Here is a 16,307-nt window from a genome sequence, read left to right on the forward strand (position 1 = left end):
TGTCTTCCGGGAGTCGGGCTGTAGCGCAGCGGGTTAAGCGCAGGTGGTGCAAAGCGCAAGGACCGGCATAAGGATCCTGGTTCGAATCCCGGCTCCCCACCTGCAGGGGAGTCGCTTCACAGGTGGTGAAGCAGGTCTGCAGGTGTCTGTCTTTCTCTCCTCCTCTCTGTCTTCCCCTCCTCTCTCCATTTTCTCTCTGTCCTATCCAACAACAACAACAATAATAACTACAACAATAAAAAAAAAAAAAAACAAGGGCAACAAAAGGGAATAAATAAATATTTTTAAAATATTATAAAAAAAAAATTTCCTGTCTTCCCCACCTGCGGGGGAATTGCTTCACAGGCGGTGAAGCAGGTCTGCAGGTGTCTTTCTCCCCTCCCCCGTCTTCCCCATCTGTCTCCGTTTCTCTCTGTCCTATCCAACAACAACAACATCAGTAACAATAACTACTACAACAATAAAACAACAAGGGCAACAAAAGGGAATAAGTAAATAAATATTAAAAAAAATTTCCAGTCTTTAGTTGATTTCTGACTACATGAGAGGATATGTGCCCCATTGGTTTCTGACTCTTCATTTCGCAGCTACAGTAACACTCTTGATCCTGGTTCCACGCCACCCCCTTTCTTTTTAAAACCTGCTTATATAGGAAACACTTGAATATAATTTTGGTTTAGTACTCTAGTGAAATTTAGAAAGAATATTTTCAAAGTGGTGTTAGCTTCAGAAGCTAACTTAGGAGTAATTTGATCTTTCAGAACTTTTGAGCATGCTGTTCTAGCTGCAGGAACAGATTTCCGATCTGACAGACTCTGGGAGATGTATATAAATTGGGAAACCGAACAAGGAAACGTGAGAGAAGTCACAGCTATCTATGAGCGGGTTCTTGGTATCCCGACACAGCTGTACAGCCACTACTTTCAAAGGTAAGAGGAAAATTAGACTTTGATTACTCAGGTGCTTACCTCTTACTGAAATTTATAATCTTGGATGGTTTAAACTTGACTAAATGCAAAATGAGGTGCACTTTAATATTCTAGTAAAATGCAGACCCAGATTAGGAATACTAATCTGAAAAATATGTATTTATAGTGAACTAGAGGATGATGAGCTGAAGACATTAGTTCACGCAAAAATATGTGTGAGCATTATTTGAATATATTAATACAAAGATTTTTAAATGTCTTCATACAAATGTTTGTAATACAAAGATTTTTAAATGAGACGGAGAGGTTGTCTGTAGAGTTAGTGCATAATACTTGGGAATATATCTGCTTCCCCATGCACGCCACTTGCATTCACACTTGATCCCCAACGTGCAGGGAGAAAGCTTTTGGTGTTATGGTTTCTTGCCCTCTCTCTTTGACTTTGTATCTGAAACATTCAGCACAGAGTGGTGAATCCCTGGGGATGAGTTTAAAAAAAAAAAAAAGGAACAAGGAAAAAAAAGTGTTATTATTTATTTATTTTTTAGTATTTATTCCCTTTTGTTGCCCTTGTTGTTTTTTAATTGTTGTAGTTATTGTTGTTGGATAGGACAGAGAGAAATGGAGAGAGGAGGGGAAGACAGAGAGGGGGAGAGAAAGACAGACACCTGCAGACCTGCTTCACCGCCTGTGAAGCGACTCCCCTGCAGGTGGGGAGCCGGGGGCTCGAACCGGGATCCTGACGCCGGTCCTTGTACTTCGCGCCACGTGCGCTTCACCCGCTGTGCCACCGCCCGACCCCCCAGATCCAGTTCTGCAGCCACTGTGCTGCTCTCAAGCTGCTTCATGTCTGCATCTGAATAAGTTGATTTGTCATTTTGGTGGTGAGTTCTGTACGGAACTACCCCGTCACCCTGCCGCCTGTGAACCGCTGTTAACCTCACGCAGACAAAGCTGGACCGTTACTAACAGGCTTTAACTGGAGAAAGGAGAAAGGCTACGTCCTTTTGGTTTCTTGAGATCAGGCCTGTGAAAGAGTGTCATGGGACTCTCCCAGGCGTCCTGTGATTCTGCGGCCCTCCTAGAACAGCGTTGTTTCTGTCTTCCTTTAGATTTAAGGACCATGTACAGAATAACTTGCCTAGAGACCTTTTAACTGGTGAGCAGTTCATCCAGCTGCGAAGGGAATTAGCCTCAGTAAACGGACACAGTGGTGACGATGGGCCTCCTGGTGATGATCTGCCGTCAGGAATTGAAGACATAACTGACCCAGCAAAGGTGCCAGACTTAGTAAACACAGTATAATAACCACTCAGGCGGCTGGGGATAGAGACAGCTGGCTCTGTCCATGGTAGCGAGAGCGCTGGGCTCGTGTCTGCCGTTCCTGGTTCGATTCCCTGCAAAGCATGTAAAAGCATGTGCTGGAGTGGTGCTCTGGCTTCTCCCCCTCCCTCTCTCCCTCCTGTGAAGCTCTCTGTCACTCAATTTACAGTTAACTGGACTGCCCCTTGATTGTATGCATGTATAATATAACTTGTACTTCCTATGAAATTATTATTTTTCTTGATTTCTCTTTATTCTCTTCTACCTTTCCTCTCCTCCTCTCTCCTTTTCCTGTCCTTTCCTCTTTCCAGAGTACTGTTCAACTCTGCTTTATGGTAGTGTGGGGGATTGAACCTAGGATTTTAGAGTCTCAGTCAGAAGTTTTTTGGTTTCTTTTGGGGAAAGAGTTTCTTTTGGTTTCTTTTAGGGGAGACATACTGTCTCCCCTAAAATTAACTTATTTTTATTTTTTTTACTTGTTACATTTATTGGATAGAGACAGCCAGAAATTGAGAGGAAGGAGGGAGATATAGGAGAGAGAGGGAAGGGGGAGATAGAGAGGGACAGAGATGCCTGCAGCCCTGCTTCACCCGTGAAGCTTCCCCTCTGCAGGTGGGGACCGGGGCTTATACCTGAGTCCTTGTGCCCTGCGACATGGGCGCCACCCTCTGGCCCCTAAAATTAATTTCTAATTAAGGCAAATGGAAATTTTTTTGTTTTTAAAATTTTATTGATTTATTAATGAGAAAGGTAGAAGGAAAAGGAGAGAGAGAAACAGACGTCACCCTGGTACATGTGCTGCAGGGGATTGAACTAGAGCCTCATGTCAGTGACTCGCCCACTGTCCCGCCTCCCAGACCAAATGTGGGATTTTATTTATTTTTAACCAGAGCACTGCTCATCTCTGGCTTATGTGGTGCGGGGGATTGAACCTGGGACTTTGGAGCCTTAGGCATGAGAGTCTGTCTGCATAACCATTATGCTGTCTACCCTCCACCCAGATTTTTTTTTAAAATCTGATTTAGTTTAACTATAGATTTAAGATAAAGAATCTGCTTTACTGTGAAATGCCTGGAAATAGTTTAGGAGTGGTCAACCTAGGCCATGATCTGTTACCTCTATTTAAAAGGAAAAAACACTTTAGTAGAAAATTCTGTTACAGATGTTAGTACTATTGATTGTTCTTACGCATAATTGAGAGCTTCAAAACTCAGTGCTTTCTGAGACTAATGTTTATGTGAATAGCACTCAACTATAAGTCATGATGTTTAAAAATTTCAGTGTGTGTTTTTTTTCTTTTTCCTCCCAAGCTAATTACTGAAATAGAAAATATGAGACATAGAATCATTGAAGTACATCAAGAAATGTTTAATTATAATGAGCATGAGGTCAGCAAAAGGTGGACATTTGAAGAAGGTGTAAGTATTTTTGGTTTTTAATTGTCTTAAAAATATAGATGGGGTGGTCCGGGAGGTGGCGCAGTGGACAAGGCTTTGGACTCTCAAGCACGAGGTCCTGAGTTCAATCCCTGGCAGCACATGTACCAGAGTGATATCTGGTTCTTTCTCTCTCTCCTATCATTTCTCATGAATAAATAAATCTTTAAAATATATATATATATAGATATAGATATAGATATAGATGGGGTTAATGATTTTTTTTTTTTTTGCCTTCAGGGCTCTGTGCCTGAACTGTGAATCCACTGCTCCCAGAGGCAATTTTTTCCTCTTTGTTGCCCTTGTTGTTTATCATTATCATTGTTGTTGTTATTATTATTATTGTTGTTACTGCTGTCTTTGTTGTTGGATAGGACAGAGAGAAATCAAGAGAGGAGGGGAAGACAGAGAGAGGGAGAGAGGGAGTTAGGGTTAAGTGCATGCGGCGCAAAGCGCAAGGACCAGAGTAAAGATCAGGGTGCGAGCCCCCGGCTCACCACCTGTGAAGCAACTCCCCTGCAGGTAGGGAGCTGGGGCCTTGAACCAGGATCCCTGCACCAGTCCTTACACTTTGCACCATATTGGCTTAACCGGCTGTGCTACTGCCCGGCCCCAGTGAATGTTTTGAGTAGTGCTTCTGTTATATTACTTTTTCTTCTTTAATAACCCAAGTCATTTGTCCTATTTCTTTATTTTTGTGGAGCTGAGGGCCTTATGCATGCACAGACTATCAGTGTCCTTGGGTTGGCCTTTTTATTTTTTTTTAATTTCTTTATTGAAGGATTAATGTCTTACAGTCGACAGTAAATACAATAGTTTGTACATGCATAACATTTCTCAGTTTTCCACATAACAATACAACCCCCACTAGGTCCTCTGTCATTTTTTTTCCAGGACTTGAACCCTCCCCCCAACCCCACCCTCCACCCCAGAGTTTTTTACTTTGGTGCAACACACCAACTCTAGTTCAAGTTCTGCTCTGTGTTTGCTCTTCTGATCTTGTTTTGCAACTTCTGCCTGAGAGTGAGATCATCCATTTTCATCCTTCTGTTTCTGACTTACTTCACTTAACATGATTTCTTCAAGCTCCATCCAAGATGGGCTGAAAACACTGAAATCACCATTTTTAATAGCTGAGTCGTATTCCATTGTGTATGTATATAGACCACAGCTTGCTCAGCCACTCATCTGTTGTTGGACATCTGGGTTGCTTCCTGGTTTTGGCTGTTACAAATTGTGCTGCTATGAACAGAGATGTACACAAAAAATTTGTTGGGCTGACTTTTTAAAAATGCAGACAGACCCAGATGTGTAGGGCTCCCCTACAGTCATGGCACTCCCATGTGGTGCAGGGTGTGAGCCTGAGTCCTGCTCATGGCAACACACATGCCCAAATTGAGCGTCTCTCTAGGGACAAAGTGTATTTTTTTTTCTCTTTCTATTATTTCATTATCTTCATTCAGATGAAATTCACATACGGAAGAAGCCTTTCCATTTGATCTCATGCCTCACCTATCCCCTCTCATTCCTACCTCTTCTCCAGACCTAAGGTTCCACTAGTCTCCTTCCTGCTGCTCCTCAGGCCTTCCGCGTGAATGGGGTGATGCCGTGCGTGAGCGTGTGTGTGTCTGACAGTGACCTGAGTTCCTGGAGATGTGCACCGTCATCGCCACGGCAGTTAGGATTGAGTTAGTGACCTCCAGCCCATTTAGGCTCCAGGCACCCGCCGTTCTGCTTTCTGTTGTACTAGTGGGACTGGTCAGTTTAAGTTCGAGGGAGGCCTGCAGACAATTCCCCTGGTGGAGCGCATGTTTCACCATGTGTGACAACCTGAGTTTGAGCTCCAGCCAACAGCTGGGAGCACCTGTATCTGGGAGGCTTCCGCAGTGGTGGGGCAGTGCTGTGGTGTTTCTGTATTTCTTCTTCTGTCTCGTCTCTGTTTGTTGGATTAATAAAGAAAACACTCAGCCAGGAAAGTCCGGGATGGTAAAGTAAAGTGATTGAATGGGGCTCGTTGACACAGCAACCTGGTTGAGCACACATTCAGTGCAGGGGGAAACATTTTTGAGTGGTGAAGCAGGTCTGCAGGTGTCTCACTTTCTCTCTCCCTCTCTGTCTTTGCCTCCCCTCTCAATTTCCCTTTCTCCCACCTAAATAAAATGAAAATAAATAAGGAAAAATGGCTTCCACGAGCAGTGGATTAATTGTGCAAGCACTAAGCCCCAGCGATAACCCTGGTGGCAATAAAAAAAAATGATAAGATAAGTGAAATGGCTGGATAAATGGTATATATTTTATTTGCAAAACTTAAGCAATGAAAGGCCCTTTAATTTTAGAAATATTTTATCAGGTTAGGGCAGATAGCATAATGGTTATGCAAAGAAACTCTCCTGCCTGAGACCCATCCCCCACACCACCTTATGCCAGAGTTGAGCAATGAATGCTCTGATGAGATAAAGAAATAAACAGTTTTATGTTCTTATTTTTATTTATTTTTTCAATTTGCTTTCCCCCCTTGTTGCCCTTGTTTTATCGCTGTTGTAGTTATTATTATTGTTGTTGTTATTGATGTCGTCGTTGTTGGAGAGGACAGAGAGACATGGAGAGAGGAGGGGAAGACAGAGAGGGGGAGAGAAAGACAGACGCCTGCAGACCTGCTTCACCGCCCGTGAAGCGACTCCCCTGCAGGTGGGGAGCCAGGGGGCTCGAACCGGGGTCCTTACTCTGGTCCTTGCGTTTTGCACCATGTGCGCTTAACCCGCTGCGCCACCGCCCAGACTCCCCAATAAATAGTTCTTATTAGATAATATGACTGTCAGATTTTTGCCTCGTATTTTCAGATAATTGTATTATTATAGTGCATGTTTTGGCATTGATGTCTGGTTTATTTTTATTATGTTATAATTTTATTATAGATTAAAAGACCTTATTTTCATGTGAAACCATTGGAAAAGGCACAGCTAAAAAACTGGAAAGAATACTTAGAATTTGAAATTGAGAATGGCACTCATGAGCGTGTAGTGGTTCTGTTTGAAAGATGTGTCATATCCTGTGCCCTCTATGAGGAGTTTTGGATTAAGGTAAGGAAGTGACATGCTTTGAAACTTGATTGCATTACAACATTATCTAGTGACTAACCTATTTTGTACTTCTGTTGAATGTTGTTCATATAACTATATCTGTTGCATTAGGAGATGGTCTGCTTGCAACCAGATTTGACTGCTGCATATGCCAACCTCGTTGCCTCTCCGTCCTTCCTTACAGAAACTAGTCTAGTGGTTCAATAAAGGTGCTGAATGGGTTTAAAAATAGAATTTTATCGTTCTGTCACATATTTCATGACATGTTCAACTGTAAATTCTTCAGTATCTCCTCTGTTTCTGTGTGTAGTACGCCAAGTACATGGAAAGCCATAGCACTGAAGGAGTGAGGCATGTCTTCAGCAGAGCTTGCACTACCCACCTCCCCAAGAAACCCACGGTGCATATGCTTTGGGCAGCTTTTGAGGAACAGCAGGGTAAGAATGAGGATATTCATTGGATACTTTCTGGACTTTTAAATCATTTCAGGATAAAATACTGGAAGTTGAATCTTGAGGCGTGGTGTAAAGCAGAGATCAGCAAACGGATTCTTTAAAGGGCCAGACAGTGACAACTGTAGGCTTCGTGGCACTGTGCTCACTTTTCTAACTGCTATGCAGCCTAAAAGCTGCACACGTGACATCTAAACAAACGGTCAGAGCAGTCTGCCTTGTGTAAAACATAAAAACGGGCAGAGTAGAGGTGAAGCGAATGCTCACCTGCTAAAGCATGGCCCCTACCCAGAGTGAGCATTCAGGCTGTGTCCTACCCCACAGAGGAGCACCACAGCACCAGAAGATCCATGGATGGTGGGGTGGGGCTGTGATATTTCTCCCTGTCCACCCACCTCTCTGCTTTTCTGAAATGTTGAAGAAAAAAGAATGAAGGAAAAGATCAGCCTAGGGGTAGAATCATGTGGGCACAAGACTTAGACTGCACAGGAGAAAATTGTGTACACACACACACACACACACACGCGCACACACGCGCGCACACACGCACGCACACACGCACACACACACGCACACACACACACGAATGGACTGACCCTGTGAGCTGTCTGTGACTACCTGAAATAGGGCAGGCCTAGATAGCTTCATGGTGGTGCTGACAGACTCTCTTGCCTGAGATTCCAAAGTCCCAGGTTCAATTCCCTGCATCACCACTAGTTAAAAAAAAAAAAAAAAAAAAAAACCTGGTTTCTGCATTGCTTTTTGTTTTTTTTTTTTAACTGTGGCTTATGATGGCGGTGGGGTGGGATTGAATCTGGAACTTTGGAGCCTCAAGCATGGGAGTCCCTTTGCATAACCATTATGCTATCTACCCCCACCTATAAATAAATACGTGGAATAAAAAGTGTCACAAGTTGAAACAAAACCATACATTTTGATTGCTGTTTCTAGGTAATATAAATGAAGCCAGAAATATCTTGCGAACATTTGAAGAATGTGTTCTAGGACTGGCGATGGTTCGGTTGAGAAGAGTAAGTTTAGAACGACGTCATGGAAATCTGGAAGAGGCTGAACACCTGCTCCAGGATGCAATTAAGAATGCCAAATCCAACAATGAGTCGTCGTTTTATGCTATCAAGCTAGCCAGGCATCTTTTCAAAATACAAAAAAACCTTCCAAAATCAAGAAAAGTGCTTCTGGAAGCAATTGAGAGAGACAAAGTATGTATTTTTTTTTTTTTTTTTTTAAGAAAAGAAGTGAGTGGTGTGTCTGTATGTTGGCAACTATGATGAAGTATTTGGTCTGTATTACTAAATGAAGACAACAGTCCCTCTAAGCTGATGTTGCCATTCTTTAAAAAAAACTTTCTGTAATCATTAATCTTGTTGGATTTTTAAAAAGTCTTGTAGATCTTGTGACAATTTTTCTTACTTTTAGAAATGTTACAAGAAATCTGCTAGTTACTAGTAGAATAGAGGACCTGGGAGAACATCTTATAAACAAAACAAAGCATAGTGCTACTTGCAGTTATCAGTGAGATTATTCTTTTCCCCCGAACTATTTCCTTACATATATTAATAGATTAACGACCACATATGTTTTCCTCATTTTAGATGTCCAGCTAATGCTAAGTCTATTTCTTTTTTTTTTTTTGGTTTCTTCCTTGCAAATAGTTTTTTATTTACAGTGTCAAGTTTTAAGAGGTCACTACAGTAACCCATAAAACGAGGGAAAAATCCAAAGATGCCACTTCATAGAGAATCTACAGCTCAGTTTCAGTGCAAGAAAAAAAGCAACTCTGGTCATAACAGAAAAAACACAGCATAGACCTGCCCTCGCAGTGAGGACAGTGTTCTCGAATACAGCATATACCCAGACCCCGTATTCAGACCTGCCCACGCAGTGAGGACAGTGTTCTCGAATACAGCAAATGCCCAGACCCCGTATTCAGACCGGCCCACGCAGTGAGGACAGTGTTCTCGAATACAGCAAATGCCCAGACCCCGTATTCAGACCGGCCCACGCAGTGAGGACAGTGTTCTCGAATACAGCATATACCCAGACCCCGTATTCAGACCGGCCCACGCAGTGAGGACAGTGTTCTCGAATACAGCATATACCCAGACCCCGTATTCAGACCGGCCCACGCAGTGAGGACAGTGTTCTCGAATACAGCATATACCCAGACCCCGTATTCAGACCGGCCCACGCAGTGAGGACAGTGTTCTCGAATACAGCAAATGCCCAGACCCCGTATTCAGACCGGCCCACGCAGTGAGGACAGTGTTCTCGAATACAGCAAATGCCCAGACCCCGTATTCAGACCGGCCCACGCAGTGAGGACAGTGTTCTCGAATACAGCAAATGCCCAGACCCCGTATTCAGACCGGCCCACGCAGTGAGGACAGTGTTCTCGAATACAGCAAATGCCCAGACCCCATATTCAGACCGGCCCACGCAGTGAGGACAGTGTTCTCGAATACAGCAAATGCCCAGACCCCGTATTCAGACCGGCCCACGCAGTGAGGACAGTGTTCTCGAATACAGCAAATGCCCAGACCCCGTATTCAGACCGGCCCACGCAGTGAGGACAGTGTTCTCGAATACAGCTGCTTTGCTACTGGGTCTAAGAGTCACAGTATAATGGACCTGCTCTCAGACGCAGGTTCATGGGTGTAAGCAGATGCACGTTCTGAGGAGTATCTACAGTCGTAAAAATTTAAATCGTTGGGGACTTAGAGGGTTTGTAGAGATGACTTTTGGTGTTTTGTTGTTGGTGCTTGATTTTAGATTTATTTATTGGCAAGAGGGAAGCAGAGACATCACCAGGCCATCACTCTGGCACACCCAGAGCTAGGAATGAAACTCCATAAGCCAAACTTTACCCACTGTGCCACCTTCTGTGTTGCACTTGTACTTTATATTTGCTGTGGTAGGCCAAGTTTGTTAAACCCATAGTAGGACAGAGACTCTTAGTTTATTGGCACGTAACAGTGGTATATAGTTTGGGGAGATAACTAGAAAGAGATTCCTACATACCAGATGCTAATTTTTTTTTCTCACCCATCTGGTGTGTGCTGAGGACACTTAGGAGTCACATTTTCATACAGGTTTCATTGCTGAGTTGTTCATGTTGTGAATAGGAAGCTAAGGTATTTTTAAACAGCTGTGGTTTAAGGAAATCATTTGGACATATTATTAATTGATAATATTTTTTACACAGGAGAATGCAAAGTTGTACCTCAATTTACTTGAAATGGAATACAGCGGTGACCTCAAGCAAAATGAAGAAAACATCCTACATTTTTTTGACAAAGCTATACATGGTTCGCTACCTGTCAAGATGAGAATTACATTTTCTCAAAGAAAAGTGGAATTTCTTGAAGATTTTGGTTCAGATGTTAATAAGTACGTTCTTATTTACATAATAGATATTTGACTAGTAAATAAGCAGTGATGATTTTGGATGGGAATTTGATAATTATTGCAAATTAATGCTCTATTAAGATGTTCCTTAGGGGAGTTGGGCGGTAGCACGGTGGGCTAAGCGCAGGTGGTGGTAAGTGCAAGGACTGGTGTAAGGATCCTGGTTGGAGCCCCCGGCTCCCCACCTGCAGGCGGTGAAGCAGGTCTGCAGGTGTCTGTCTTTCTCTCCCCCTCTCTGTCTTCCCCTCCTCTCTCCATTTCTCTCTGTCCTATCCAGCAATGACATCATCAATAACTACAACAATAATAACTACAATGATAAAACAACAAGAGCAACAAAAGGGAATAAATGAATATTAAATGGTTCATAGGTTTCTTTCTCCTTGTGCATGTGAGCATAAGTTTAATTTTGTAAATGTACACTGAATAGGAAGAAATATAGTTAAATTTTAGCAGGGTAAATTAAACAGGGACTTTATGAGAAAAGACAGCTCATGAAATAGAAATGGGCCAAGGGTTAAATTCTGTAACAGAAAAATGTTTCTTTGCATCATGATAGATAGATGTGAGTTAACCTGGAACTGGATACCACTTTTTCTCAGCTGAGAAGAGGGTACACATGGCCTCTAAATCATGTCTAATGACCTCAACTTCATAAACTGTAAAGTGCTTACAGTTGAAGAATATAGAAGGATTCACTTTAGATGGGGAAATAACACAGTGCCTGAGGAGGCTCCAGAGTTCCAGGTGCAACCCCTTGCAGTACCCTAAGCCAAAGCAAGCAGTGCTCTGAGAAATGTGGCCTCCCACCGCATCTGGTGACTCTAAAAAAAACATATTTCTCCCTCTAGGAAATATCCCATGGCTATGTGGTTTCTCTTTCTCATTTAGGATTTCCATTGAAATGTTTTTTTTCTACAATTTTTAAAATTATCTTTATTTATTTATTGGATTGAGACAGCCAAAAATCAAGAGGGAAGAGGGAGATAGAAAGGGAGAGACAGATGCCTGCAGCCCTGCTTCACCACTCGCAAAGCTTTCCCACTGCAGGTGGGATCCAGAGGCTCAAACCTGGGTCCTTACACACTGTAGCAAGTATGCTCAACCAGGTGTACCATCACCTGACCCCCGATACTGTTAAAATGAGAATTTGTTTCTCTGTGTGTATATGTTCATATATTTTTGATATTTAAATTATAGTTAAACTAATATTTAACTGCTAGTTGAGTTTAGTGCTTATTATCATTATCTATAGATTATGTAATATAAGATACATTGCAGTTTAAGGTAGATATATAGGTAATGCTTTTATTTAATTAATTTTGATCATCTCTAGGGCTTTACTGCTCCAGGCTGGCTTTCTTAGAGATTCAGAGAGACCGACCACAGTACAAAATTTAAAAAACTCTAGGGACTGGGTTCAGACGCAGGTCACACACCTGGCAAAGCAGTGCATTATCCAAGTGTTTCCAAGTGTTGACCCATGCTTTCTTTTAATAAATGGAGAGGCTTATAGGAAGGTTAGCATTTTCTCCTTAATATCAAAGTCTTTCCTTGTACTTTTGTTTAAATATGTATCTGTTGTTTGCACTGAGGTATACATATGTCCCATGTAATTTTTTTTTTTTTTTTTTAAATTTAACCAGAGTACTACTTAACTCTGGCTTATGGTGGTGGTGGTGGTGGTGGGGGTTGAACCTGGGACTTTGGAGTATCAGGCATGAGAGTCTTTTTTGCATAACCATTATGCTATCTACCCTCCGCCCTGTCCCATGTAATTTTAGCTTTTACTTTAGTTAGATGTGGTGACCAGGGAAGACACGTATTTTTTTTTTCACTTAATTGTTTTAATTTTTTTTTTTTAATAAAATGGAAATATTGACAAGACCATAGGATAAGAGGGGCACAACTTCACACAATTCCCACTTCCAGAACTCTGTATCCAATCCCTTCTCTTAATAGCTTCCCTATTCATTATCTCTCTGGGAGTATGGGCCCAGGGTCATTATAGGTGGAAGGTCTGGCTTCTGTTGTTGCTTCCCCGCTGAACATGGGTCGATTGAACATGGGTTGACATGGCGATTCATACTCCCAGCCTGTCTTTCCCTAGCGGGGTAGAGATCTGGGGAGTTGGGGTCCAGGACACATTGGTGGGGTTTCTGCCCAGGGAAGTCCGGTTGGCATCATGATAGCAACTGGAACCTTGTGGCTGAAAAAGAGTTAACATATAAGGCAGAACAAATTGTTGGCTAATCATGAGCCTAAAGGCAAGAAGAATGTTGCAGATGAAGATCTGGGGTCTCCGTTTTGGAAAAAGCTAGTAGGTCTATTTTACGTCTATTCCAAGGGGCCCATGACCCTACTAGTTTTTACCTGAGCCTGACATCAGCTATGCAGATGACCTAAGTTACCGTCTGGGAGGATGGTGTCATAGTTGGATGGTGCATACATTTTTATGCCTTAGCAGCACATTACTGCTGAGGGCCGTGATCTCTGGATGAGCATGGAGCTGCCATTTCTTTTTCATGTGTTTTTAATTTTTTTTCCCTTCTGTTGCCCTTGTTGTTTATCGTTGTTGTTGTTATTGCTGTCATTATTGGATATTACAGAGAGAAATGGAGAGAGGAGGGGAAGGCAGTGGGGGGGGGGGGTTAAACCAGGATCTTGATGCTGGTCCGTGAGCTTTTCGTCATGTGTGCTTAACCCGCTGACCCACTGCCCGGCTCCCTTTTTTTTTTTAAATAATTCATTTAATAAAGACAGACAAATCAAGAGAGTACAGGGAGGTGGGGAGTGAGCTGGACACCTACAGCCCTTCTTCACTGCTCGCAAATGGGGACCGGGGCTTAGACCCGGGTCTTTGCGCACTGTCACTTGTGCTCAGCCAGGTTCACCACCACCCAGCTCCTGGACCTGTCATCCTTCATAAAGCAGGCTGAGCTTCATATTGTTATCACTGGATACTGGGGAGCTAAGCCGAGGACAAAATGGCAAGAAACAGTTGAAATTCCTATAAAAGAAATATCTGCTTGATTAGAGAGATGTCCAATGTGGACATGCCATGTTGACTGTGCTATGTCTTACAAGTTAGATGACTTTAGACGCGTTCACTGTGAGGTTGATAGTAGGGAGCTATTAGATGTTTGATCAAGGTTAAATAGTTTTTAAGAAATTTATTTAGGGTTGGGAGACAGCATAATGGTTATGTAAAAGACTGTGAAGCCTAAGGCTCGCTCAGAAGTCCCAAGTTCAGTCCTCAGCACCAGCAACCGTTGCTGAGCAGTACTCCGGTCTTTCACTCTATACTTCTCTCTGATAAAAATGAGTGTGTGTGTGTGTGTGTGTGTGTGTTCAGGAGGAGAAAGTGATCTCAGCACCTAGTATTCCTTAAATGCCACAGTGGCTGAATTTGACCCTGGGCTGCATAAATAATAAATACAATCTCAGTTTAGCACCAATACCCAAATAGACTCAGGGCATAGCTAAAGATGCCACATATGCCTTTATAAATGCCATGGAAAGTCTTGAGTGTCAGATCTAATAATGTTGTTGTAGCTGAAATTAAGGGGGGAGGGTGACTCATAAACGTGCCATTTGGGAATTTCCTAAGTTTTGAAATGAGACAAGTAACAGGATTAGTGTGTCAGAAACAAAGCTTGGTAGGCAAGACATCTTCACTGCTATGTGTGTGGGCCAAGTTGGAGTCCCAGCATCAAACAGGAGGCTGGATCACAGTGGAGGAATTCCTGGCACTTTATCTCTCTCTCTCTCTCTCTCTCTCTGATTTTATTTATTTATGATAAAGATAGAGAGAGAGAGAAGCAGACACCATTCTGGTACAAGTGCTGCTGCTTGGGGTTGAACTCAGCATCTCATGCTTGAAAGTCAGAACTTTATCCATGCACCACCTCCCTCTCATAAATAAATCTTTAAAAAGGAAATGGTATAAACTTTAAAAGGAATGCAGATTTGGTTTTTAAAAAATCCTATTATCATTAGTTGTATTTTACCATTTTCATTTTTTAAATGTTTGATTAATGAAAGAAATCAGAACGTCAGTCTGGCATGTGTGGTGCTGGGAACAGAGCTTAAGACCTTCCCTGTGGATGTCTTTCTGTCTACTGGCCATGCACCTCCAGAGCCACTCGGATTTTCAGACCATTTTAAAGTCCTTGATGTTGAACACTCAAGTAGATGTTACTGATAAGGTTTCACAGTACGTTTTGGACATTTTGGAACTAGTATTACTGGTTATTATTAAGTGTGTATTAGGCTGCACATGCAATGCCAGTGTAGCTTCCTGGGCTCTTTGTCTCTTTAATAATTAACAGGCAGGGAGGACAGAGAGCAGCGACTCTCCACGCTCCTTGATTCTCTCATTTCATGTGCTTGATCTGATGGTCTCACACTTGGTAAGCTGCGCGCTCTGTTGTGTGAGCTACATCCTGCCACAAGGCCATCTTTCTTTTCTGAAACACAGCATATTAGAAAATTGTAAAGAGAAAACAATCATGATTTTTAATATCAGTTTTCCTTCAGCCTGTTACAGATTTTGAAAGTTGTACCAGGTGAAATTTATCAGTGTGTCACATCAGAGTATTTTTTATTCGTTAAGGCTACCTTTTTAATCAGTGACAGTTCTGTTATCACAACACTAATTTCATAGTAGTTTTAATTCAGTTTACTATGATCACAGTTTAAGTGCATGTTGTTTTAACTGGCAGGAGTCAGTAAATGCTGTTAAATGAGACCTCAGTATACAAATATGGCCGTAGTGACTAAACCACGTGGTCAGAGTCACTACTTGGTTTTGTGATAGGCTATCTATAGGTAAGGCAGCTGCGATCAGCATCCCACCGGCTTTAGCTATTGAAACGACAGTGGGCAGTTGGCTGCAGCCCAGTTAAATGTCGTGGGGTGCAGCAGACAGCTCTGTCACAGCATGTGCTCACTCACACACCATTGCCAGTGGGATGTAAGTTGGCTGCATCTCCATCTGTGATTGGGAAAGCACATGAAGTGACTTTGTCTACAGAGGAAGTCAGTCAGGAAGTTACAGGTATCAGGTCTGCCCGTCCTTTTACAACAGAAGCAAGTGCTGGCATCATAGCTCATGGGGCAAGGTGACTTCCTTGCTGCGCACAGTGGTGCAGGGAGGTGCTGCCTGGTCTGTGCTGGTCTCTCCCCGAGCGACACAGTGGTGCAGGGAGGTGCTGCCTGGTCTGTGCTGGTCTCTTCCCCGAGTGACACAGTGATGCAGGGAGGTGCTGCCTGGTCTGTGCTGGTCTCTCCCCGAGTGACACAGTGGTGCAGGGAGGTGCTGCCTGGTCTGTGCTGGTCTCTCCCCGAGTGACACAGTGGTGCAGGGAGGTGCTGCCTGGTCTGTGCTGGTCTCTCCCCGAGTGACACAGTGGTGCAGGGAGGTGCTGCCTGGTCTGTGCTGGTCTCTTCCCCGAGTGACACAGTGATGCAGGGAGGTGCTGCCTGGTCTGTGCTGGTCTCTCCCCGAGTGACACAGTGATGCAGGGAGGTGCTGCCTGGTCTGTGCTGGTCTCTCCCCGAGTGACACAGTGGTGCAGGGAGGTGCTGCCTGGTCTGTGCTGGTCTCTCCCCGAGTGACACAGTGGTGCAGGGAGGTGCTGCCTGGTCTGTGCTGGTCTC

The 16,307-nt window shown here is 43.2% G+C and overlaps 1 protein-coding gene, 1 long non-coding RNA gene and 1 other non-coding gene across 6 annotated transcripts in view; 2 read left to right on the forward strand and 1 right to left on the reverse strand.

Annotated features, from left to right (window-relative positions):
- Positions 1-16,307, forward strand: part of PRPF39 (pre-mRNA processing factor 39) — a 36,325-nt gene that overhangs the window by 17,226 nt on the left and 2,792 nt on the right. For all 4 annotated transcript variants that reach the window (XM_007531141.3, XM_016191730.2, XM_060175573.1 and 1 more), the window contains 7 exons: positions 762-929; positions 2,042-2,207; positions 3,563-3,670; positions 6,604-6,768; positions 7,079-7,205; positions 8,172-8,440; positions 10,444-10,628. In XM_007531141.3, coding sequence (XP_007531203.2) covers positions 762-929; positions 2,042-2,207; positions 3,563-3,670; positions 6,604-6,768; positions 7,079-7,205; positions 8,172-8,440; positions 10,444-10,628 — 1,188 coding nt within the window. The remainder of the gene's footprint in view (positions 1-761; positions 930-2,041; positions 2,208-3,562; positions 3,671-6,603; positions 6,769-7,078; positions 7,206-8,171; positions 8,441-10,443; positions 10,629-16,307) is intronic.
- Positions 8,498-8,569, forward strand: LOC132533657 (small nucleolar RNA SNORD127). Its single transcript, XR_009545508.1, has one exon. It is a non-coding gene; the product is annotated as a small nucleolar RNA SNORD127 (small nucleolar RNA).
- On the reverse strand, positions 8,857-9,908 carry LOC132533507 (uncharacterized). The gene is made up of 2 exons (XR_009545397.1): positions 9,794-9,908; positions 8,857-9,049 (listed from the first exon to the last, which is right to left on the reverse strand). It is a non-coding gene; the product is annotated as an uncharacterized LOC132533507 (long non-coding RNA).

This window comes from Erinaceus europaeus, chromosome 16 (assembly GCF_950295315.1).
Source record: "Erinaceus europaeus chromosome 16, mEriEur2.1, whole genome shotgun sequence".
NCBI lineage: Eukaryota > Metazoa > Chordata > Mammalia > Eulipotyphla > Erinaceidae > Erinaceus > Erinaceus europaeus.